At 39.3% G+C, this 27,648-nt stretch overlaps 1 protein-coding gene across 2 annotated transcripts; it reads right to left on the reverse strand.

Annotated features, from left to right (window-relative positions):
• Positions 1 to 262: 262 nt before the first annotated feature.
• Positions 263 to 27,648, reverse strand: LOC124615532 (general transcription factor IIF subunit 1). Of its 2 annotated transcripts, XM_047143495.1 has the most exons (3): positions 27,435 to 27,648; positions 24,546 to 24,693; positions 263 to 2,087 (listed from the first exon to the last, which is right to left on the reverse strand). In XM_047143495.1, exon 3 carries the CDS (start codon positions 2,043 to 2,045, stop codon positions 492 to 494), a length of 1,554 nt encoding a protein of 517 aa, XP_046999451.1. In that variant the 5' UTR covers positions 2,046 to 2,087; positions 24,546 to 24,693; positions 27,435 to 27,648; the 3' UTR covers positions 263 to 491. The 2 variants fall into 2 exon arrangements, with proteins under 2 accessions (XP_046999451.1, XP_046999450.1); XM_047143494.1 differs by lacking the exon at positions 24,546 to 24,693.

A 27,648-nucleotide genomic window follows, 5' to 3' on the forward strand; every position in this document is an offset into this window, starting at 1 on the left:
CAAGACTTTTGAAAAATGATACATGGCACTAAAAACTAACAGGATGAGAACAATATATTATACTCTGTGACCTCTTCTCATTTCTCTGTTTACTGGAACCATACACTACTTGAATGTGATTCTCTATAAGTAACAGCTAATCCAAAACATCACGTCAAGTACAAATAAAATAATGATTATGCTTTTGTTAATTTGTCACAGCATATTTTCACATTCATGTAGTAGCAACAGGGCTCACACATATATAAGAACAAAGCTCAAAAACTGAAAAAAATAATAATAATTTTTAATTTATCTTGTTTCTTATATCTGTCTTACAATGAAGTTATATTTTCTAAAAAATACCACCTCTCACTCATAAATCTGTTTTTATTTATTTCCTAGAGTTTGCCAACTTTCTCACATGTTTTCATACATACTCCTCTGCACTGCTGTATTCCTTTTCATGGTGAACAATTCACCTTATTTTCCAGCAATACCACTGTTAATCACTAAGCCTTTATTGAAAGATACATTTTTCCTTTTATTGTTTGTTTTACAGGATTAATACGTTTAAGAATTTGTGTCATGATATTGACCAACTGTTCTGATGTTAAACCAGTCTTTTTGGACTTAAATTTCTGTAACAGCTCTGTTGTCGTCATTGGTTTCCTCATCAAATATCGCCTTACTGCATCTTCTGTAATACCAGAATCATTACTGCCCAAAGACAATGTAGGAACTGAGGCAGACGCAAAATTGTCCAACCGAGCCTTCTTATTCATCATTTGCTCAATAGCTATTGTTGACTTCCGTTTATTGCTCTCTGGTCCTGTCGTATCTTTAGTGGGTGTTACGGACCGTGAACTGGCAGCACTACTTGGCTCCTTTTGAGATTTGTTAGTGCTATGCTTTTTCTTGTTGTCAGTCTCAGAGTCAGAACTATCGGAACTCATGTCAGATGATGAATCATTAACAATTCCATCATCCTTCTTTTTCTTTTCATGTTTCTTCTTTTTACTTTTCTTTTCCTTGTCTTCTTTAGTACCTCCTGCACCTTCAGCCTTCTGTTTATCTTCTCCTTCACTGTCTTTGCCTTCTTCTTTTTCTTTATCTTCTTCATCTTCATCTTCTTCTCCAGATGAAAGGAGTTTTCTAAGTGCATCTTCTTCAGCCACACCTTTCAGTTCTTTACTTGCTTTTGCTTCATGATCAGAAACACTGTCTGATGAATCTGATATATAATCAACTTCCCTGCCTTCTTCATCACCATCATCACTTTCCTCAAATGCTTCATCTAGAGGATCTTTCTTTTTCTTTTTCTTTGGATCTTCTTTTTTTTTCTTTTTCTCTTTTTCTTCCTCATCTGATTCTTTTTCTTCGCCACTTTCAGACCCTTTCTCATCATCAGAATCTATCCAGTCATCCATTTCTGATATTTTAAGTTCACCTTTCTTTCCCTTTGTTTTAGATTTTAATTTCCCTGCTTCTTCTCCTTCCTCAGTTTCTGCTTCTTCATCTCCTCTCAGACGCTTTCTTAACATCAACGAAAAGTAATTCACTTGTTTGTTACGCCTGCTAAATTCTAGTTCAGCTTCTTCTGCTGACAAGGCCTTGTACCGCTGTGTGGGTTGAAAATTATACCATTCTTGAATTGGGAATGCTTCAATTACACCATCCTGACCATGAGTAAACACATAATACGAAGCATTCTCTGCAACACCACCTTCACGGGTCCCTCTAAACTTTTTGCCAGTTTTACCACCAATCTTCAGAATCCACGGCTGATCTTCAGGACGGTATTTCTTAGTATTTATTCCATATTTTCTCCGCCGAGCTTCTTCTCTCGCATCTCGTCCAAATTCACTGCCAGCACCAAATTTTGGTTGTTCTTCGTCTAGCCCTCTATATTCTTTCATGTTGTTCTCTCTCTCCATTTTGACCTGCGACCATTTTGTGAAATCTACATTCACTGACGAGTTAAATCTCATCACTTTGAAATTCTTTTTAACATTCTTAGGAACACGTATGGAATATTCTTGAATGGTTGCCCCAGGTGAAGACATCTTTGTTACTTATGCTGTCTTGTTCCTTCTTCTATTTTCAATCTGAAACAGAAAGTAAACAAAATTCAGTCCCTACATGCATTTCACAAAAAAGAAAAACTTAGTTCATAAACTGCCCACTGGCTTCTGTCTCGGGTTCTTCGGCCGACGTTCATCTAATGATTTTTCTGACGTTTCGCCAGCACGAGTGGCTGGCATTGTCAAAGCTTCACCCTCCATTGCCGGTGGTGAACTGGAGCCGAGCTCGCGGCCACAGACTATATGTACCTGGTGCGCCAACGTCCGAGGGCTTCTCCGCGGTCATTTCCGGTGCGGTTCTCCTCTTGCTACCTGTGACCGTCGTTCGCTGCAGTACGGGAAGCCAGGATCCGTTTACCTTAAGGCTTTCCTCTTTCTTGAACAAGAAAGAGGGAAGCCTTATGGTAAATGGATCCTGGCTTCCCGTACAGCAGCAAACAACGGTCGCTGGTAGCAAGAGGAGAACCGCACCAGAAATGACTGCGGAGAAGCCGTCAGACGTTGGCGCGCCAGGTACATATAGTCTGCGGCCGCGAGCTCGGCTCCAGTTCACCACCGGCAATGGAGGGTGAAGCTTTGACAATGCCAGCCACTCATGCTGGCGAAACGTCAGAAAAATCATTAGATGAACGTCGGCCGAAGAACCCGAGACAGAAGCCAGTAGGCAGTTTGTCAACAAGTGGCCACGAAAGCCTCAACAATCTTGTATTAATTCATAAAGTATTGATTCAAGGGTGAATCAAATGAAAACCTTAAATATTTTTTAAATATTATTTATTGTGCAGAAGTGGTACAAAGCTGTATCACTTTCAGGAGGTTAAACATGCAGCACTACTGACACAAATAAATACAAAGAATACACTACCTAGCTTTCAAAACTAATGGTTACTTTCTCAGTGAGGAGAGAGGGATATGTTGGGAAAAGTTGAAAAGGAAGAGCAGATCACTCAGACATGTTCTTTGCCTACCCTCACCCTGAATGCATGTCGGTTTCAGTGACTGCCCACCCTTTCCAGTGTTCCCCAACATATCACTCTCTCCTCCCCAACAAGGGGAGGACAGGTAGTGTATCCCTTTAACTTTTATGTGTCTGTCAGAAGTACTATACATTTCACCTCCTACAGGTAACTGTTGGGCAGCAATTCTGTCTCATATTTGTTTTTGTGGCTGAATTTTTCTTTGATATGATAATATTTACAACAGCCACTCTAAAGGGAGTGTTGCAATGTTAATATTTCTAGAATTAGATAACAAAGATTTATGGATTGGTACTTTTGAAGCACTTAAACACACTTGTTTTGTGTGAATGACAAATAAGAGTCTGTATATCTTACCAATATTAGTTTTAGTTACATACTTCAAAATTCACCTTGTGTGTTATCATTCTCAAGTTATTTGACTCTAAAGACACTGTTAACCTAAACAAAACTAATAAAAAATAAAGTTTGAGCTCATAAAATAAATGGGAGGATTTATCCATCAAAATTTTGTGAGAGTTCTGTTCATTTACACAACGTGAACTGATGCATTTATTCCCACAGGTTGTTGTTTTTTCAATATCATGGAATTTAGCATTAACAAAACATTTAAGTGACCAAATGAAACACCATCCATTATGCAGAGATAAGTTTTTAATTTGTGTTATCCACACTGAAAGATGTGCATTCACATAGTCTAATTGATTTGTCTATGTCATTAAATATTAATTTTGGGCTGAATGGTGAAATGGTTTTAAGATTTCACAACAAATGTCACTGGGTACACTTGCTACTAGTCAATATTAATTACAGATTCTGCATTTCTTCAAACTGACACTGAATTCATACATCTGTCTCTGTGATGGTGCAGTGTGTGCATTATGTTCACAGAGACCATTTTTTCCTAGGGGGGAGAGGTGGGGTTATGGGAGAGATATCCCCTCACCACTTGGTTTCCCATGCTGCATTGTGTTGGTTATCTGCATATAGGACACCTTCATCACGACAGATACAGAGATTAATGACCACAAGGTGGTTTTAGCTAGATTGTACACAGTAACATGTAAACCCACCAAAAATAAATGCAAAATACATCTATATAAAGAAGCAGATAGAATTCACTTGACACATTACTACGAGACAGTCTCCACCCCTTACAATCTGACTATGTAAGTGCAGACCAGATGTGGCTTAAATTCAAAGAAATAGTATCAATGGCAGCTGAGCGACATATACCACATACATCAATAAGACATGGTATTGATCACCCATGGTACACTAAACAGATCAGAACACTATTGCATAAGCAACAAAAAAGCATGCCAAATTTACAAGAATGCAAAATCCCCAGGATTGACGAAGTTTTACAGAAGCTCAAAATTTAGTATGAACGTCACTGTGAAATACTTTTAATAGTTCCCACAATGAAATTCTGTCTCAAAATATAGGCAGAAAACTTAAAGAGATTCTGGTCATATGTAAAGTGCGCCAGTGGCACAACACAATCAATACCTTCACTGTGCGGTAACGATGGTGATGTTATCGATGACAGTACCACTAAAGTAGAGTCACTAAAAACCTGGTTTTCTGAAATTCCTTCACAAAAGAAGATGATGCAGACATTCCAGAACGTGAATCATGCACAACTGCCAACATGAGTAACTTGGACGTAGATATTCTCAGTGTTGTGAAACAGCTTAAAACACTTAAGAAAGGCAAGGCTTCTGGTCCTGATTGTATACCAGTTAGGTTCCTTTCAGACTATGCTGATACAATCGCTCCATATTTAACAATCATATAATATGGCTCACTCATAGAAAGATCGGTACCCAAAGACTGGAAAGTTTACAAGTCACATTGATACCCAAGAAACGAAATAGGAGTGACCTGCTGAACTACAGACCCATATCAGTAACATTCGTATGCAGTAGGGTTTTGGAACATATACTGTATTCGAACATTATGAAGTACTTCGAAGAAAACAATTTACTGACACACGGTCAGCACAGATTCAGACAATATCGTTCTTGTCAAACACAACTAACATATGAGTGCTATTGACAGGTGATGTCCAATTGATTCCATATTTTTGGATTTCCAGAAGACTTGTAACAATGTTCCTCACAAGTGACTTCTAATTAAATTACATGGCTATAGAGTATCATCTCAGTTGTATGACTGGATACGTGACTTCCTGTCAAAAAGGTCACAGTTCATAATAACTGATGGAAAGTCATCGAGTAAAACAGAAGTAATATCAGGTGTTCCCCAAGGAAGTTTACAGGCCCTACATTGCTCCTGATCAACATAAATGATTTACGGGACAATGTGAGCTGCCATATTAGATTGTTTGCATATAGGCTGTCACTTCTTGTCATGTAAAATCATCAGATGACAAAAATAAATTGCAAAATAATTTAGACAAGATATCTTTATGGTGCAAAAAGTAGGAATTGACTCTAAATCATGAAAAGTGTGAAGTCATCAACATGAGCACTAAAAAGAATTCACTAAATTTCAGTTACATGATAAAGCACACAAATCTAAAGCCTGTAAACTCAACTAAATACTTAGGGATTACAATTATGAATAACAAACTGGAACAATCACATAGATAATGCTGAGGAAAGCAAACCAAAGTGTTATTGGCAGAACACTTACAAAATTTAACAGGTCTGCTAAAGACTACCTTACACCACACTTGTACATAACTTTCTAGAGTATTGCTGTGCAGTGTGGGATCTGCATCACGTAGGATTGACAGAGGACATCGGAAAAGTTGAAAGAAGAGCAGCGTGTTTTGTATTATCGCAAAATAAGGGAGAGAGTGCCACAGATATGATACAAAAATTGGGGTGGCAATCATTACAACAGACGCTTTTTTTCATTTCTCATGAAATTTCACTCACTCACCAACTTTCTCCACATAGTGTGAAAATATTTTGTAGGCATCCACCTACATCAGAAGAAATGTTCATGATAATAAAATATGAGAAATCAGAGCTCACACAGAAAGATTTAAGTGTTCATTTTCCCAACACACCATTCAAGAGTGGAACAGTAGAGAAGCAGCTTAAAGGTGGTTCGATAAACCCTCTGCCAGGCACATAATTGTAAATTGCAGAGTAATCATATAGATGTACATGTTCATAGTGATAAATGCAGTCTGTTAGGATCACCAGTTTTTACATTCTTGTAAAGATTTTCAGGTTATTATTTTGCAACCATGACTTATTACACTGATACTTCGGTAATATTCACACCTGTCAGCATCTGCTTTCTTTGGAATTGGAATTAATACATTATTCTTGAAGTCTGAGGGTATTCAGGCTGTTTCATACATCTTGCACACCAGATGGAAGAATTTTGTCATGGTTGCCTGTACCAAGACTATCAGTAGTTCTGACAGTATGTCATTTACTCTGGGGGCCTTGTTTCAACTTAGGTCCTTCAGCACTCTGTCATATTCTTCTCACAGTATCACATCTCCCATCTCATCTTCATCTTCATCTATGTCCTTCTACATTTCTGTACTATTTCCTTCAAGTTCATCTCCCTTGTACAGATCCTCTATATACTCCTTCCATCTTCCAGCTTTCCCTTCTCTGCTTCGGATTGGTTTTCTGTCTTAGCTTTTGATATTTGTACAGCTGTTTCCTTTTCTTCAAAGTCCTCTTTAATTTTCCTGTGGGTGGTATCTATATTTCCCCTAATGCAAATCCTTACATTTGTCCTAAAGCCATTCCTGGTTAGCCATTGTACACTTGTCATCAGTCTCATTTCTTACATGTATGAATTCGCTTTCACCTGCTTCATTTGCTGCATTTTTATATTTCCTCCCTTTATCAGTTAAATACAATATCTCGTATTTTACGCCAGGATTTCTACTAGGCCTTGTATTTTTAGCTATTTGATTCTCTGCTGCCTCCACTATTTGATCTCTCAAAGCTATCCATTTGTCTTCTTCTTTGTTCCTTACCCCTGTCCTATTCAACCATTGCCTAATGCTTCCTCTGAACCTCTCAATAACCCCTTGTTCTTTCAACTTATCCAGGTCCCATCATCTTAATTTTCTACCTTTTTACAGTTTCTTCAGTTTTGGTCTACAGTTCATAACCAATAAATTGAGACCAGCATCCATGTCTGCTCTTGGAAATGACTTACAATTCAAAATCTTATTCTGAAATGTTTATTATCAATAACATTTTAGTGGTAGTTACCTCCAGTCGGCAGGTGGTGCCAGTGTTCAGAATCTGTAGTTTGTTTTCCCATAAGGATTCTCTTACATTCCACATTGGTGCAGCCCCAAGCCCAAGAAAGGTAATCAGAACGGAGAGGGAAATTTCTTGACACCTATACTGTGAGAGTAATCAACTGAAATCATACCAGCTGAGAACTCACAGAGAGCTTTCAGTCCGAGGCAACAGGGAGGCAATGGGACCTTGAACCTTTCCTGGAAGCATCTCATCTAAGAAGCAGTTCCCAGTATCAAGCTAAGGGGGATTGTCGAGAATAATGTTGTGTTCTATTTGAAAGGAATAACATGTGGAGCACAAGCGGACACCGTCAAGATTTCTGCATTACCTTTGCATTTTCTACAGTATGCAAGCCCTGTACAGCACAGATTTCATCATATCAAAGTACTGCCAATAAGACATGCAGCATCTTTACAGCCTGCCTGCAGCTCACCCTTATGGATAACTTACATTGTCTTGCTGACATTGTTTCTCCTGGATTTTATGAGATTCGGTGATCAGGAAAAGAGAAGACCACAATGGAAACATCTGAAGACAATCGTCTTATTTGGTTATCACCAAACATGCTGGAGGGTTTCCTAAAATGCCGATTCATGCAGGACATCAACAGAATGTCAACTCATGAAATGGCAAATGGGTGGTGTGTTCACACTAGGTGGAATGTCAACACACCATCATGCCACACTGCCCAATAAAAATGGGACTATAAGTAACCACCAGTCCTACAAAAATGAGTACGATTCAAAATTAATGCAATAACAAATAGCACTATAATTTGTCAGTGGATATAGCTAAATTATGAATAGATATTCTTCATAAAGGTAATGTAGCAAATTCTATGTCAGCCCCGTTAAAGGAGAAGATACAAATAAACAAACGTATCAATAATTATAACAAAAATATTTAGAAGATACTACATATCACCCTTTTTGCTTTGTAATTTGCATTTTCTTATAGTTACCAAATACTGTAAGAAAATCTATTTTTCACTTTTGATGAAACTTTCAGTTTCACTGTTGAAGCAGTGATGATAAAGAAGTTTTTTTTTTTTTAGAATGCATTTATGTTCAGGTTAATAAACAAAGTTTTGGTACACCTCTTCTTTGTCCAGGTATTGTAAAAGCCATATGCTGTTACAATTTCAGATATTGGGTCTTCCTGATAAAACCCTCAGAGGAAAAATATCAAGTTCTCATGCAACCTTTGAAATGTGATACAAAAAAGGGCAAGCAATAAATGAAAGATTAATAAGGCACAAAACCTAGTACTACAATATGGGCAATTGTTATGAGAAAAGGTCAGTTTCAGATGTTAACTGACAATACCACTATCCCATCGACATCAAAACTTTCTTCCGCAGAATCCTTGATGTTGACATCCCTTGCCGTTCTCTGGTGGTCAGTTTATAAATGAAACGTATTTCTCTTTATTTAGTGCATCTGGATGATGACATGATGGCCCCACATCAGAAAAATGAGTTTTATCGACCTAACAAACGTTGACATCATTCTGAGAGAAAAAAACAAATATTGCAACTGACAGGGGACTAAGGACAATTGATATTTAAACAATGGAAAAACCAGAATGGAATAACAACAATATGAATTAGGATATAGGGTGTCCAGTGAAGGAGTCTGTGATTTTGAAATTAAACATCTCAAAAACTAAGATCAATAGGCAAGTGCAACAAATGGTATTCTTATTGTGAAAGCTGTAACAATTTTACACAGAAGTTTCAAAATAGTTTGAAAAGTTGCGAACAGCTGGTGCTGTATGCTGTGCAGCTCATACAGTATCAGCAAGCATAATTAAATTCGTCCTCTGCTAGCAGTCATTGCAATCACATCACAATCTCTTCCAAATGTCCACCATTCGCAGTATGGAGGCGGCACTAACAAACAATGAAATTTGCCACACAGACAGTGGTTACCCCCTCCCGCCAAAAAAACAATAGTCACAGGGAGTCAGATACGGCAAATATCAGGGCCAATCCATTACTGCATCAGTTACTTTGCAATAATCCAATGTAAAGAGTCTTTTCCCAAAGTATTTATCAAGAAAATGAAATACCTGTTTGGTATGACTGTGGTCTGATCCCACCTTGCATGAACAACTTGGTGCCTGGCCAATCCTCTAACGCTAGCTGTGTGGCGATTAATTGTTCTGGAAGTGCAACATAATGTTCAATGATGTTCATTTCTTGCATGAAAAAGGGCCAACAATGCATCTGCTCCATCCTGCAGCCCAAACAGTAGCTTTATAGAAATACAGTGGTTTGACTTCATATAAATGGTGATTTTTGGAACCCCAAAATCCCAGTTTTGTTTTTTCACAACTCCATTCAGTTGGTACTGAGCTTTGTCCATGAACCAGATGCAGCCAATATCAAATCCTTCATAACCAATCATTGTGAGAATCTGGTTCACAAAGTCTGCCCTCTGTCACACAGCTTGTACAGGTATGACAGGTATGGTCTGGTGGCTTTGGGTTTTGAGTGAAAAATGTGTAAACTCTTTCTCACAAGGGAACCTCCCATCGCATCCCCCTCAGATTTAGTTATAAGTTGGCACAATGGATAGGCCTTGAAAAATTGGACACAGATCAGTCGAGAAAACAGGAAGAAGTTGTGAGGAACTATGAAAAAAATAAGCAAAATATACAAACTGAGTAGTCCATGCGAAGATAGGTAACATCAAGGACACTGGGAGTCAAGGAGCGTCGTGGTCCCGTGGTTAGTGAGAGCAGCTACAGAACGAGAGGCCCTAGGGTCAAGTCTTCCCTCGAGTGAAAAGTTTAATTTTTTATTTTTAGTTTATGTGACAAACTCTTATGTTTTCATCACTTTTTTGGCAGTGATTATCACATCCACAAGAAAACCTAAATCGGGCAAGGTAGAAGAATCTTTTTACCCATTCGCTAAGTGTACAAATTAGGTGGGTCGACAACATATTCCTGTCATGTGACGCACATGCCGTCACCAGTGTTGTATAGAATATATCAGACGTGTTTTCCCGTGGAGGAATCGGTTGACCTATGACCTTGCGATCAAATGTTTTCGGCTCCCATTGGAGAGGCACGTCCTTTCGTCTACTAATCGCACGGTTTTGCAGTGCGGTCGCAAAACACAGACACTAAACTTATTGCAGTGAACAGAGACGTCAATGAACGAACGGACAGATCATAACTTTGCGAAAATAAAGAAAGTAAAATTTTAAGTCGAGGGAAGACTTGAACCAAGGACCTCTCGTTCTGTAGCTACTCACGCTAACCATGGGACCACGGCACTTCTGAGCTCACATGTTCCTTGATGTTGCATATCTTGTGCATGGACTACTCAGTTTGTTTATTTTACTAATTTTTTTCATGGTTCCACACAACTTCTTCCTGTTTTCTTGATTGATCTGTGTTAAGTTTTTCAAGGCCTATGCACTGTACCAACTTATAACTAAATCTGAGGGGGGTGCGATGGGGAGGTTCCCTTGTCAGTACATTTTGCATGCCAGAGTGCTTCACATCAGTCTCTGCTACAATTCTTCAGACAAATTTCCTTGGATATTGCTCAGTAATTCCAGAAACAGTGGCAACATTTTCAGGAGTAACTACAATCTGCTCGGGGCTGATACACACTGCTAGATCATCAGCCACGCTGTCTGTCAGTCAGAATTTGGCAAGTAGCTTGCAAATGGTTTTCACGTCTGGACCTTTTGGAACATTAAATCGTGTCTGAAAACTGTGCTTTGTTGCTGTAGGACTGTGTTCTAACCTGTGGTATTCCAATATTTCAGAAAAAAACATGTTGTTCAATGGAATAAGTGATTTCAACTTCTTCCTTCAGTATGCTAAATTCCTTTCAAGTTTCAACAGTGGAAGTGATTGCTCTGAACTGCATCACATTTTTACAGATACTATGCATTGTGATTACAGTGCCAACTGTTAGCAGCTTCTTAAACTATTTAAAAACTTCTGTATAAAATTCTTGGAGCTTTCACAATAAACATAACTGCATCGCCCTCATCTACTGATCTTAGTTAACAAGATATTTAATTTTGAAATCTTGAACTCCTTTGCTGGATACCCTGCATATTGCGCTCACCATACAGATGAGGCACTGTGTGGTTGTCAGGCATGTTGCATGTTTAAAAAACATTTAAAAGTAGTCTATGCTATCAGACAAAGTTCTTCAGATTATGAAAAACATGTACATATTCATGCACACACAACTCAACACACACATTTCCACTGTCATCTCCAAGCACTGAAGCTAAACTGCAGTCAGGCCGCATAAGCCAAAGTCCATAACAATACAATAGTACATCGGGAACACAACACTGGTCAAGGAATATAATTAGAAAAGCTCAGAATACTTGACAGCGACACAACATGCTCTCTATTGTGTGGGAGGTCTATTTTCAGTTAATTCCATCCCTGAAGAAGAGCAATGCAGCAGTCTGAAAGACTCCTTGGTGGCCTCCAGCACATCTCTCCATCGATTTTCACACATGCTCTCTGAGATTCAGATCTGGATATCTCGGATATTGACATATTCACCTGTGAGAAATTCAGCCACCAGTTAGGTTTAATGAATAGGGAGTCTGCATCAACTGCACAAGAGAACAGACCACTGTAGTTGCAGTATCTCTGGGCATTAACATTACTCCCCTAACTACTAACTAAGATGTGAAGCTTCATAATATGCCTTCATACATCACAGCCCCATTCCCACTAAACTAGTTTCTTTCCACTATACCTACGTTATTATACTGATTACCATTTCCCCACGAGACACATGTTTGATACAAAGTGCTCTGTAAACCACAATGAGAAAAATCATTCATGGTTAAACCTCACTGCTGGTGACTCCACAATAAAAATGCCTGCATCTGCCTTGGCTTAACCACAATATACATTGTAAGATGTCTGCCATGAAGACCAGTCTCTCTAAGGTAAATACTATTTGGAAAACTATTAAACAAGAAAGAAACAAAACCAGTCATTCACATGAAACAGAGTTCTCCGGAAAATAGGTCCAGCAAAAATGGCGATACTTTCAAGTCAATGGCCACCAAATTCAATGATCACTTACTCACAGCAACTGCGAACACTATACCCATTGATAAACAATCAAACACAGGAGTGTTACATTTACTCATGCAGATGCTGCATGCATCACCAACAGACATTAGTTTCAAGTACAACACCTAAGGAGATTATACAATTCAACCACGTCACTAAAAAGTAATAATTCTGCTTGCTATGATAGTGTTTCTACCAAAATATTAAATTCTTACATTATAATCAATCAATGACTCTGGAGGCATTTCCTGACTCTTTCAAATATGCTGTAGCAACAGCTATCCACAAATTTGGAGGCAGACAAGCCGCCTCTAATTATATGCCTTTGTCATTTCTTCCAGTCACTCCAAAAGTGCTTGACAAAGTGGCCTCTAATAGAATACAGACTCATTTAAATGAGCGGAACTTGTTAACCACCTCTAATTTCAATATAAAATTTTCCACACCAAAATCAATAGAAGATCTCACAAAAGAAGAGCCATCACAGATAAATATAAACTATAACCCTGCTGGTCTGTTCTTTAACCTTGCAAAGCCTTTGATTGTGTGGATCACAGGATTGTACTTAGCAAATTAAAGTGTTATAGCATTAATGGACTCCCTCTTGTAGCAACAGAACCTTACTTCCATAACAGAAAGCAGAGGGACTCATTAACAGACTAAATCTTGTTTATCAGGTTATCTTCCATTCAGAAGGCTGTTGCACTCAGTGACTGTTATATTGACTTGTAAATAATAGATTTCAGCTATCAGTTGTCCTTTATAAATTTTATTGACAGATCTAGATTTCAGCTAGAAACTAGCCATTCTCAACGCACTATCATTTTTGATCAATGCATGCCTGTTGGTCGGGCTTCATCCACTGTGGATGAAACCCGACCAACAGGCATTACATGCATTGATCAAAAATAATAGTGCATTGAGAATGGCTAGTTTCTAGCTGAAATCTAGATCTGCCAATAAAATTTAAAAAGGACGACTGATAGCTGAAATCTATTATTTACAAATCTTGTTTATATTTCGTCGTCCAATGTAAATATAAATAAGGTGAAAATGGGACTGTGACAAAAATGACTACAACAGTAGACATTACTTCTAATTGTCTTGATTCTAAACCCTGCATGGGAACCACGAGGTGTATGAGTGCAAGTAAATGAATTAATAATCTATGAGAAGAAATAGATGTATATGTGTCACATACAGGAGTTTGGGTCAGTCCAGGGAGTGTGCCCGATCAGCCTAAGAGCTAAGGCGACTGCTCGTGATAAGCACAAAATCCGTGTTTGAATCCCAGTCTGGCACAAATTTTCACGTGCCACTTTGTGTAGTACATCTGTACCTTTACTGTTACATTGAATTTCTGGAATAAATTTCATGACTAGCTCAGGCATTAAAATAGCATCAGAATGGGGGAGCATCCATGTGGAGTGCCATGAGGATTGGTATGGGCCCAGTCTTGCTTTTAACCTACAGAGACAATCTTCCAATATCTTTAAAGGGCAGATCAAAAACTATAACACTTGCTGATGACACAAGCAAGTGTCCAAATCCAACCCTAGCAGAGACAGATCAAATGACAGTTGAACAGCCCTAAATGTGGTTCCACAACACAGGAATAACCTTCAATTTTAGCAGAGAGTAGATATAAATGGTCATAGAATGAATGAAAACATAGTGAGCAAAATTGATTCAGCTCTAGTTGGATAACAAGTTAAAAAGAAGGTTGAACTGGAACAATGTGATATTCCAATACACCTAGAAATTACACTTGATAGATCTCTCACATTCAAGAATCATTTAACGAACACCAAGTTGACAATTTCCACCAGAAATAATTGCCTTAGATAACTGGATGGTTCACAGTGGGGCAGTCAACCCAAAACAATTTGTACTTTTGCACTGACATCATTTATTCTGCTGCCGAATACACTTCTTTTGTTTAGTACAACTCAGGTCACATCAAACATGTGGATGTACCCCTCAATGGCATAGGCAGACTTATAAAAGTCTGTTTAAAATCTACACCACATGACTAACACTTGGCAAGCTCCAGCTTATGTTCAAAGAGAAATAATTTCAAACAAGGTATGACAGAAAATAGAGCAGGATATAACTTATCCATTAATTGGACATGAAAGGTATGTGCTCAGACTGAAATCCGGGAGGAGCTTCTCAGAACATCACACATATTCACAACCACCGATGAATTAACCAGGTTACAAATGTGGAAAGAAATGGACCCCATTCTCCTTCAATAGAAAGGAGTATATGAAATTCCAACCTCTAGTTATTACAAGGGATAACATACACCGAAGTCGTTGAACAGATTGAGATCTGAAGCGAGTAGACCCAAGGTTAATATGGCAAGATAGGGCTATGACAAAGAAGACAGTGTCAAGTGCAGCTGTGGAGAAAATCACACAGTTAATCGTATCTGTTTCAATGTTGTCTGTGTCCAACTACTTCATTTGCAGTTCTCGAAGAATGCGCTAGAAGTAGCCAAGCTTTGGTCAAATTTTATACACTGTAATGTTCATTAATTATGTAAATCTGTCTCTTTCTGGCATCATGACGATGAAAATAATAATAATAATAATAATAATAATACCTAATCAAGAACCTCAGTTAAGCAAGTTATGCCCATAGAAGCATCTCTTGTTGTCATCTTAAGACAAGAGTGTTCATTTTCTTTGCATATTTTCACTCCTTGTCGGATTATGGAGTTATCTTCTGGGTAATGCTCTTAAAATAAATAAAGTGTTTATTCAGCAGAAGTAAGCAATAAGAATATTATTTAAAGTTTATAAGCATACATCTTTCAGAACCCTTTTTAAGGATCTTTGAATTGTTACATTCACTCCCCAACAAATTTACCCCTTAATGACTTTTGTTGCTGATAATAAAGATCTATTTCAACTGAACTGTGACATACACTCTTCCCTTGAAAAATACCACTGTAATCAAGTAAATACTAAGCTACTAATATCAGTTAAACAGCACCTGTCTAGCAAAATTGAAGAGACAGCAGTTTTTTTGAAAATAGTAACTTTATTACTAATTTGTTCTACTAAATTTTGATGACACAAGCAGAGATAGCACTAAACATTATAGTGATATTTCACTGTTAATCCCTGCTACTATATAAAGACAAGTCATCATTTGATGTTGTTACCAAAAATCTTGATAGGTTCTTGACTAACTAACTTTTTCGATGTGTGTTTGAAAAGTCCGTGCAAAAAGAAAAACTACTTATGTGTTTGGGATAAACCTTTTTTCTTTTTCAACTTAGTCTCCTTTTAGACTTATACGCTTCATCCAACGCTGTTCTAATCTGTTGATCCCTTCCGAATAATAGGAATTGTCCAAGTCTGCAAAATAGTTATTAGTTGCTGCAATCACCTCCTCGTTTGAATAAAATCTTTGTCCCGCCAGCCATTTCTTCAAATTGGGGAACAAATAGTAGTCCGAGGGAGCCAAGTCTGGAGAATAGGGGGGATGTGAAACGAGTTGGAATTCTATTTCCAATAATTTTGCAACCACAACTGCTGAGGTGTCTACAGGTGCATTGTCGTGATGGGAAAGGACTTTTCTGTGGTCCAATTGCGGGCGTTTTTCTTGCAGCTCGGTTTTCAAACGGTCCAATAAAGATGAATAATATGCACCTGTAATAGTTTTACCCTTTTCCAGATAGTCAATGAGAATTATCCCTTGCGAATCCCAAAAGACAGTCGCCATAACCTTTCCGGCCAAAGGAATGGTCTTCGCCTTTTTTGGTACAGATTCTCCTTTGGTAACCTATTGTTTAGATTGTTGTATCCATGTTTCATCCACAGTGACGAAACGACGCTTAAAGTCCTGTGGATTCTTCCTGAACCGCTGCAGATCATCCTTGCAACACTTCACACAATTCCGTTTTTGGTCAAGTGTGAGCAATCGCGGAACCCACCTTGCAGATAGCTTTCTCATGTCCAAATGTTTATGCAAAATATTATGTGCCTGTTTATTCGAGATTCCCACCGCACTAGCAATCTCATGCACCTTAACTTTTCTGTCATCCATCACCAGAACATTCAACATCACTGGTGCCCATATGGCCACTCCAAAAATTTTGAAACCACTTATAAACTGTTCTAATCAAAGGTGCAGTCACCGTAATGTTTAGCAAGCTTCTCTTTAGTCTCCTGAGGCGTTTTTCCTTTCATAAAGTAATATTTAATCACCACACAAAATTCTTTTTCATTCATTTTTTGACAATCACTCGACTTCCTTGATTCACAAGAATGCCAAACACAAAGAAGCAGACCAATATGGCTGAAGCTTGGTGTGTGTTCTTTCCAAAGTTGTTACTAACTATACATGACCTCGATACGCGCCGGTGGTGCCATCTCTAGGGCTTTGCACGGACTTTTCAAACGCCCCTCGTAGACAGATATAGGCCATATTTTTCAAAGAAAATGTACAGGTTTTCTTTTAAACCCAATTGCCAGAAAGAAAATGTTGTGTTATGCTGTTTCAGTTTCTTTCTTGTGGTCAATTTTAACAATGATAGCAGGGGATTATGATCAGAATACAACTACAGAATCTGAATTGTCCAAAATTTTGTGATTCTACCCATTCGCAGATTAAAACTGAGAAATGCTATCCTCATAGATCCAACATCTGGAGAAATCTCTCTCGGACACTGTACACAAATGATCCCAACCAATTACCCATTCATGTTAAGCAACTTCAATTCCTAATCAAAGTTTCATTCACAATAACAAGCAACACTGCTCAAGGTCAGAAAGAGGGGAGGAGGTGGAGGATATGGACAGAGATGCAGAGGAAGGGATGGACAGAAATGGGGAGCAGAAGATGGAAAAGGGGGGAAGAAGAGATGAGGAGATGGACAGAGAGAGGTGGAGTGGAGGTGATGCACCTGCACGCACCTACACGCACACACACAGGGGGGGGGGGGGGGGGGGGAAGAGCGAGACGGGGCGGGGGAGGGGGGGGGGTTGAGAAGAGGGACAAAGAGAGTAGAGATTAGGAGATGGATAGACATATTTAGTAATTGTGAAACACTGGCAGGTTTACTAGTATGATGTACAGATTTACATGAAAGTTTGCTGGGTATGGTACTGTCTCATACCAGGTGTAAGCTAATGAAACTGATAGCACTGTGTTTGATCCAGCTATGCTGATGATGCCACACTTGGAAGGGAGGCAGGTGAACTTGTGATGCACCGTCAGTATGTGTTGGACCATGCTAGTGTTGGACATTTTTAATGAAGAAGGGTTTGCTTGTGCATTCTGACAATAAGTGACTAATTTTGAGCAACAGTCTGCGATAAGATTTTTCTTCGGATTCCAACTCAGTGGAACAGAAACGTCTGCAAAGCTTTGGCTGGTCTATAGATAGTGTGTTTTGTCAAGCTCCCAGGTGTTTCACCAGCGTAAGACATTTGCAGAAGGCAGACAGACAATTTAAGATGAACCTAACAGTGGAAGGCCTTTGGTTTCAAGAACTGGTTCAAATGTTGACAGAGTCCATGACCTTGTGCATGCAGATCATTAACTGACAATGGAACGATTGGGGCAAAGTTGAGTTTGAGTCACACCACCATTCATCGGATGCTGACCAATGAATACCGGTATGGGATACGAAAAATCTGCTCAAAATTGGTTCTCAGAAACCTCATGCACAGTCAACAGAACATGAGGGGGGGGGGGGGGGGCAGATGCATTAACTTTTTGAAATCAACTGAAAATGATCCCCATTTTCTGAAACATGCCATTACAGGTGACATGACTAGAATGTTTGAGTGTGACCTAGTACCATGCACCACAGAATGGAATGGCACACTCCAAGCCGCCCAAGACAAAAAAAAACAACACTCAGCAAGTTAAAGATCAACTGCATGCTGATAGGCTTTTTTGATTGTTTTAAAGAGTTTGTGCATCAAGACCAAGAGGTTCATCAGCACTTACAGAGAGGTTCTTGAAGGACTAAACAAAAGAGTCATGTGTGTGAGAATAAACATAAAAAACAATTGGGTTTTGTATCACAACACAGTGCCTTCTAACTAAGCAGTTTCAGTAAACCATTATTTGGACTGTAAGAACATTTCTGTGGCCTTTCATCCTCCCTATTCACGCGACTTGAGTCCTTAATATTTTTCTCTTTCCAAGACTGAAAATGCACATCAAGGGACAGGGTTTTGGGGCCCTGGACAACATTCAAATGTCTGTAACCAACCAACTGAAGGTTATTCCGTTATCAGAGTTCCAGCACTGGTTTGAGGAGTTGGAGAATGATCTACGGTGCTGTGTGGCTTTCTAATGCAAATACTTTGACGGGGACAATGTCCTCTTGTGATGTTATTGGAACAAAAGAGGTGAAAAAAAATCAGCCTCATTATTTTATTTACATACTTTGTATTGTAAATAACTATCACTGATGAAACCAATGTTTGGGCTAAAGTTACAGTGTCCTTGTGACCGAAATGATGAACACCTTTGCCAAGTTGGTGTCTGACCTGTCTTCTATAGCACCAGAACGATCCAGATTGTGCTGGACTCCACACTGCAGATGTGTAGAAGGTGGGCCATGAGTGTGAACAATTCTACATTGGTGAAACCATCAGGCCAGTAGTCATATGCATACAAGAGCACAAGTGCAACATTTCACTTGGGCAGCACAACAAATCTGCAATGACCTAACACAAAAAAGACTGTGGCAAGAAAATAAAATTCAATTGTGTATTTGTCAAGCAGCCAGGGGTGGTGAAATATAAGAGCAGAGGGAGCACTGAAATATTAAAACACGGACAACATGAATAGAGAATTTGGCAGAGCTCTAAAAGACCTAAGTCAAAACAAGTCTCCTGGAGTAAATGACATTCTGCCAGAATTACTGAGATCACTGGGAGAGTCAGCCTGAAGTACCCTCAGACTTCAAAAAGAACAACATAATTCTTATTCCAAAGAGCTGATAGGTGCGAATATTAACAAACCATCAGTTGAATCTGTCACAGTTGCAGGATACGGACATGAATTATTTACAACAGAATGGAAAGATTTGTAGAAGTAAACCTCAAGGAAGATATGTTTGATTCTGGAGAACACACAAGGCCATACTGATCCTTAATTTATCTTTGAACATAGACTGGAGAAAGGCAAAGCTATATTTATAGCATTTGTAGATTTCGAGTAGGCTTTTGACAGTGTCGACTCAAATATATTATTTGAAATTCTGAAGGTGGCAGGGATAAAATATAGGGAGTGAAAAGTCATCTACAACTTGAACAGAAACCACACTGCAATTATGACTTGAAGGATATGAAAGGGAAGCAGTAGATTAGGATGGAGTGAGACAAGGTCATAGCCTCTACCCAATGTTATTCAATCTATACACTGATGAAGATGATTTTGATTTTGGGTGTGCAGGGTTCTCAACATTATGGTTTCCACTGTCCCTTCCAGGCCTTCCACATCTCTCTTCCTATACCCACCCTACCTGACACAATCTCCATCAAAATCTAGTCCACCTGCCAAACTGCAGTACTGGCAGTGTACATCCAATTGGCATCATGTAGGGGCACAGATGTATGTATGCATGCATGCTTGTGTGTGTGTATGTTTTCAGTGGTAGTTAACTCTAGCTTGAAAAAAGGTTTACTCCGAAAGCTTGCACAATTTCTTTCTTTTTGTGTACATATCAATGACTCAGAACACTTCTGCTTTTCATTGGGTGGTCTCCTTTAATCCAAAAGTATTTACATCCTCCCCCCATGAACCATGGACCTAGCCGTTGGTGGGGAGGCTTGCATGCCTCAGCGATACAGATGGAGGTACCATAGGTGCAAACCACACCGGAGAGGTATCTGTTGAGAGGCCAGACAAACATGTTGCTCCTGAAGAGGGGCAGCAGCCTTTTCAGTAGTTGCAGGGGCAACAGTCTGGATGATTGACTGATCTGGCCTTGTAACACTAATCAAAACGGCCTTGCTGTGCTGGTACTGCAAATGGCTGAAAGCAAGGGGAAACTACAGCCATAATTTTTCCTGAGGGCATGCAGCTTTACTGTATGGTTAAATGATGATGGCATCCTCTTGGGTAAAATAGTCCCCCATTCGGATCTCCGGGCGAGGACTACTCAAGAGGATGTCGTTATCAGGAGAAAGAAAACTGGCGTTCTACGGATCAGAGCGTGGAATGTCAGATCCCTTAATCGGGCAGGTAGGTTAGAAAATTTAAAAAACTGGCACGTCGATAGACACACAAACAAACACAAACATACACACAAAATTCAAGCTTTCGCAACAAACTGTTGCCTCATCAGGAAAGAGGGAAGGAGAGGGAAAGACGAAAGGATGTGGGTTTTAAGCGAGCGGGTAAGGAGTCATTCCAATCCCGGGAGCGGAAAGACTTGCCTTAGGGGGAAAAAAGGACGGGTATACACTCGCACACACACACATATCCATCCACACATATACAGACACAAGCAGACATATTTAAATATATTTTTCCTGCGTGGAATGTTTCCCTCTATTATATTGATATATATATATATATATATATATATATATATATATATATCAATATAATAGAGGGAAACATTCCATGTGGGAAAAATATATCTAAAAACAGAGATGATGTGACTTACCAAACGAAAGTGCTGGCAGGTTGATAGACACACAAACAAACACAAACACACACACAAAATTCAAGCTTTTGCAACAAACGGTTGCTTCATCAGGAAAGAGGGAAGGAGAGGGAAAGACAAAAGGATGTGGGTTTTAAGGGAGAGGGTAAGGAGTCATTCCAATCCCGGGAGTGGAAAGACTTACCTTAGGGGGGAAAAAGGACAGGTATACACTCGCACACACACATACATATCCATCCACACATACACAGACACAAGCAGACATTTGTAAAGGCAAAGAGTTAGGGCAGAGATGTCAGTCAAGGCGGAAGTACAGAGGCAAAGATGTTGTTGAAAGACAGGTGAGGTATGAGCGGCGGCAAATTGAAATTAGCCCCCGGTGTAAAACCTGTCCCATGCACCCTCCCATCACCACCTACTCCAGTCCTGTAACCAGAAAGGTGTGTGTGTGTGTGTGTGTGTGTGTGTGTGTGTGTGTGTGTGTGTGTGTGTCTATATATATGATATGACTTACCAAACGAAAGGGAGAGGGAAAGACGAAAGGATGTGGGTTTTAAGGGAGAGGGTAAGGAGTCATTCCAATCCCGGGAGCGGAAAGACTTACCTTAGGGGGAAAGAAGGGGTATACACTCGCACACACACACACATATCCATCCGCACATATGTATGTGCAGATGAATATGTGTGTGTGTGTGTGTGCGAAATACCCTCAGACTTCGAGAAGAATATAATAATTCCAATCCCAAAGAAAGCAGGAGTTGACAGATGTGAAAATTACCGAACTATCAGTTTAATAAGTCACAGCTGCAAAATACTAACGCGAATTCTTCACAGACGAATGGAAAAACTAGTAGAAGCCGACCTCGGGGAAGATCAGTTTGGATTCCGTAGAAATATTGGAACACGTGAGGCAATACTGACTCTACGACGTAACTTAGAAGAAAGATTAAGGAAAGGCAAACCTATGTTGCTAGCGTTTGTAGTCTTAGAGAAATACTCTCTTTCAAATTCTAAAGGTGGCAGGGGTAAAATACAGAGATTGAAAGGCTATTTACAATTTGTACAGAAACCAGATGGGAGTTATACGAGTCGAGGGGTATGAAAGAGAAGTGGGGGTTGGGAAGGGAGTGAGACAGGGGTGTAGCCTCTCACCGATGTTATTCAATTTGTATATTGAGCAAGCACTAAAGGAAACAAAAGAAAAATTTGGAGTAGGTATTAAAATCCATGGAGAAGAAAAAAAGCTTTGAGGTTCGCCGATGACATTAGATTTCTGCCAGAGACAGCAAATGGCTTGGAAGAGCAGTTGAACGCAATGGATAGTTTCTTGAAAGGAGGATATAAGATGAACATCAACAAAAGCAAAACGAGGATAATGGAATCTAGTCGAATTAAGTCGGGTGATCCTGAGGGAATTAGATTAGGAAATGAGACATTTAAAGCAGTAAAGGAGTTTTGCAATTTGGGGAGCAAAATAACTGATGATGGTCAAAGTAGAGAGGATATAAAATGTAGACTGCCAATGGCAAGGAAAGCGTTTCTGAAGAAGAGAAATTTGTCAACACCGAGTATAGATTTAAGTGTCAGGAAGCTATTTCTGAAAGTATTTGTACGGAGTGTAGCCATGTATGGAAGTGAAACATGGACGATAAACAGTTTGGACAAGAAGAGAATAGAAGCTTTCCAAATGTGGTGCTACAGTAGAATGCTGAAGATTAGATGGGTAGACCACATAACTAATGAGGAGGTACTGAATAGAATTGGGGAGAAGAGGAGTTTGTGGCACAACTTGACAAGAAGACATCCAAAGGTCAACCTCCAGCTTGGTTTTGAATGTCTGGTTTGTTGCTAACAGCCTCAAATCTGGTGGAAGGTTACTGAAAATATATATTACAGAATGCTGGACTTCCTTTTAAACAAAATTGTTGGTTCACAACACAAATACTGTTTCTAATTTTTGCAATCAATGGATGCTGTTGCTGTTTTCATTAAACAAGCTTGTGTTGCCAACCACAAACCTCATAATCGAACCAATGTACTGAGATATGTAGGCAAGAATCCCCAGTTCACAATAAAGAAATTTGCATGAGCTTCAAAAATTAACACCACATATGGCACAGATCATTTGCTTTTTGGTTAATAGTAATCTTCCTGACTGAGCTCAATTGTCCAAAATCCTATCTCACAGAAAATCAAAGAATGAAAGCAAACAACATAAGCTTCAATGGCTCACCCGGCTAGCCATGTGGTCTAACATGCTGCTTCCCGAGCGGGAAGGCGTGCTGGTTGCCGGCGCTAATCCGCCCGGCCAATTAGTGTCGAGGTCCGGTGTGCCAGCCAGCCTGTGGATAGTTTTTAAGATGGTTTTCCATCTACCTCAGTGAATGCAAGCTGGTTCCCCTTATTCCGCCTCAGTTACACTGTGTCGGCGATTGCTGACCAAACATCACTTCCACAAACGCGTACACCATAATCATTCTACCGCGCAAACATTTTAGGTTACACTCGTCTGGTATGTTCCCTGGAGGGTCCACTGGGGGGCCAAACAGCACAATAACCCAGGGTTCGGTGTGGGGCGGCAGTGGTGTGGGTGGACTGCTGTGGGGTTGTGAACAAGTGAGGGCTAAAGTGGGATGAAGCCTCTCCGTCATTTCTACGTCCCCAGTTAAATACATACATACAAGCTTCAATGAATAACTAGTGCTGAAAGTGAACACTGCAACTGCAGTTGAAGGAGCCAAAGATCTGTTTTCTGCATGAGCTAACCATCTACCCAAACCTCAAATGTATGGTGTCTTCTACTTCACTATTCATTGTAGCATGGTGGAAGAGCCAGACATGAGCATCATCAGACTTATGGGTATCACTCAGGTAGAACAGCTAAGGCAGGGTGCGCAAACCATCATTATTCTTATCGGTACTGTATGGTCAGGCTCTTTAACTTCAGGGGCTACTAAAATGCCTCAATTTCTTTGCTCTTCATCCTCTGTCTGTTCTATCTAAGGAAACATTATGTAAGAAATTCTGTTATGGAGCCAGGTTTAACTTAATTTACTCATAACATACAAGCAATTACTGTAATGCTAACTTAAAACTGGACTTCAGTAAACTGACAAATTAGCCTAACCCTTTTGTTTATTTCCCTACTTAGGCCCCACTATATGCCATATTGTTTGGATTTCATTCTAAAATTTGTGTATGCTACTTGAAAATGTATAGTCTTAGACTCTAATATAAATCACATCATAGCATTTTTAGCAGAGAGCTAGTTCAAACCATTTTTGCATTAAGTCATACAATGTTTTACAGGAAATTTATATGATCTGCATTATCCACAATATACGACTTTTATCAAGGTGTTTGTGTGCTCTGTATCCTACTGAAAAGTAACTTTAACAAAATTTAATAAAAACATAAATGCATGTATTACTTTCATCACCCGTGCAGAGTCCACATGCACCTGTTGCCATCACTGTTCCTTTAACAGTGAATATATAAGTATGCTCTATACTGGAAGTAGGTCACTTACAAAACTTCTCTCATCAACAAGCCCGGTTCATGACGTTATGCCCTTTGAAGCTTTTCGCATTGTGTTGGCCTAAAGACAAGAGTAGTAGCTTATTCTGCATTCTTTCAGTGGCCCTTGGCTTTTAGATTTATCATCTGGGGCAATGCACCTAAAGTAAATAATGTGTTTGTTCAGCAGAACCAAGCTGTAAGCCTATTGTTTAAAGTACATAGGTTACATCGCTCAAAAATCCTTTTAAGAATCTTTGCATTATTACACTCACTTCAAATGATTCAAATGGCTCTAAGCACTATGGGACTTAACATCTGAGGTCATCAGTCCCCTAGACTTAGAACTACTTAAACCTAACTAACCTAAGGACATCACACACATCCATGCCCAAGGCAGGATTCGAACCTGCAATCGGAGTAGCAGCGCGGTTCCAGACTGAAGTGCCTAGAACCACTCGATCACAGTGGCCGGCACACTCACTTTCACTATATTTACTCCTTAATGGTTTTTGAACATTATTGATTACGAAAATCAGTTTCAACTGAACTGTGACATCTCACAATATAGGACACAGCAATAATTGTCATGTCGACTTTGCCTACTTTACAAGTGTTTAGGATGGTGTTACATACTCTTGTAGTAAGATATTCCACAAGCTCCTGTCTACTATCCTGTCTTCCCCTAAGCAAGAAATGTGGATTCCAAACCAACTCTAAAGAAAATTAAAATAATACCTCATTAGCTACATTTTCAAGAAAAGAACTCTTAGTGTATTCATATCTTGGTCTCCCTCTGCAATTTTTACCCTCCATGCTGCCCTCCAATACTAAATTGGTGATCCCTTGATGCCTCAGAATATGCCCTACCAACCAATCCCTTCTTGTTGTCAAGTTGTGCCACAAATTTCTCTTCTCTTCAATTATATTCAATACTTCCTCATTAGTTATGTGATCTACCCATATAATGTTCAGCATTCTTCTGTAGCACCATATTTCAAAAGCTTCTATTCTCTTCTTGTCCAAACTATTTATCATCCATGTTTCACTTCCATACATTGCCACACTCCATACAAATACTTTCAGAAATGACTTACTGACACTTAAATCTATACTCAACCCAACAAATTTCTCTTCTTCAGAAACGCTTTCCTTGCCATTGCCAGTCTACATTTTATATCCTCTCTACTTCGACGATCATTAGTTATTTTGCTCCCGAAATAGCAATACTCCATTACTACTTTAAGTGTCTCATTTCCTAATCTAATTCCCTCAGCATCACCCGATTTCATTCGACTACATTCCATTATTCTCGTTTTGCTTTTGTTGATATTCATATCATATCTTCCTTTCAAGACCTTGTCCATTCCATTCAGCTGCTCTTCCAGGTCCTTTGCTGTCTCTGACAGAATTACAATGTCATCGGCGAACCTCAAAGTTTTTATTTCTTCTCCATGGATTTTAATTTCTACTCCAAATTTTTCTTTTGTTTCCTTTACTGCTTTCTTGAATAACATCAGGGAGAGGCTACAACCCTGTCTCACTCCCTTCCCAACCACTGCTTCCCTTTCATGTCCCTCGAATCTTATAACTGCCATCTGGTTTCTGTACAAATTGTAAATAGCCCTTCACTCCATGTATTTTACCCCTGCCACCTTCAGAATCTGAAAGAGAGTATTCCAGTCAACACTGTCAAAAGCTTTCTACAAATGCTAGAAACATACATTTGCCTTTCCTTCATCTATTTTCTAAGATAAGTTGTAGGGTCAGTATTGCCTCACGTGTTCCAACATTTCTACGGAATCCAAACTGATCTTCCCCAAGGACGGCTACTAGCAGTTTTTCCATTCGTATGTAAAGAATTCGTGTTAGTATTTTGCAGCAGTGGCTTATTAAACTGATAGTTCAGTAATTTTCACATCTGTCAACACCTGCTTTCTTTGGGATTGGAATTATTATATTCTTCTTGAAGTCTGAGGGTATTTTGCCAGTCTCATACATCTTGCTCACCAGATGGTAGAGTTTTGTCAGGACTGGCTCTCCCAAGGCTGTCAGTAGTTCTAATGGAATGTTGTCTATTCCAGGGGCCTTGTTTCAACCTAGGTCTTTCAGTGCTCTTTCAAACTCTTCACGCAGTATATCATCTCCCATTTCATCTTCATCTACATTCTCTTCCATTTCTATAATATTATCCTTAAGAACATCGTCCTTGTATAGACCCTCTATATACTCCTTCCCCCTTTCTGCTTTCCCTTCTTTGCTTAGAACTGGGTTTCCATCTGAGCTCTTGATATTCATGCAAGTGGTTCTCTTTTCTCCAAAGGTCTCTTTAATTTTCCTGTAGGCAGTATCTCTTACCCCTAGTGAGATGAGCCTCTACATCCTTACATTTGTCCGCTAGCCATCCCTGCTTATTAAGCTAGTAATGGCACATCAACAACAGCTATAGGCTATTGGTAGTACAACTAAGGGTGCAGAAGCTTTTAGCAGCATTCAAACTGTCAAATGCGCAGGCTTAATTTAGTTGTTGCTGACTAAACCACTGTATTAATTCAATCAGTGATGAAGATGAGTTTCCTGCTCCTTCGGGGGTAGAGAAAATGGAAAATATGTTGGCTCATGAAGAGGCCAAACCACTCGAGCATGACAAACTGACCCGCAATTTACACCAGATTGACTGTATATGCCACACAGGGGGAAGGATTCATAAACATACCATGATTAATGATACACAATCTAAGCTGCACTAAGAATTACAAAAGCTAAACTATACAAAAGAAATAAGTATAAATCACGATGACATATCTGGTGTTCTACTGTTTCCCGTACATACCACTATCTCGAGATTTGCACACATTGTAACATTCTTAGCTGTATTCCTGTATTCTTTTCTGTTTCTTACCTCACGATTCCTATTTAGTAAGAGCAAGTTGTGTAATATTTCACACTACACATGCATCCAAATACAGTTGGACCACAACACAAAGTAATAACTCTAAACACTCATGTCCTCTCCTTGACAGACAACACTTAAAGTGCACTAGTATTTGATAGTTGATGTTTCACGACACTCGCAAACATCTGATTTGGTTGACTTTACATAATTTCGTCACAAC

This window comes from Schistocerca americana, chromosome 5 (genome assembly GCF_021461395.2).
Source record: "Schistocerca americana isolate TAMUIC-IGC-003095 chromosome 5, iqSchAmer2.1, whole genome shotgun sequence".
NCBI lineage: Eukaryota > Metazoa > Arthropoda > Insecta > Orthoptera > Acrididae > Schistocerca > Schistocerca americana.

Excerpts from the sequence above, each read along its gene's own strand:
- LOC124615532 (XM_047143494.1), bottom strand. The coding sequence starts at position 2,045 with ATGTCTTCACCTGGGGCAACCATTCAAGAATATTCCATACGTGTTCCT.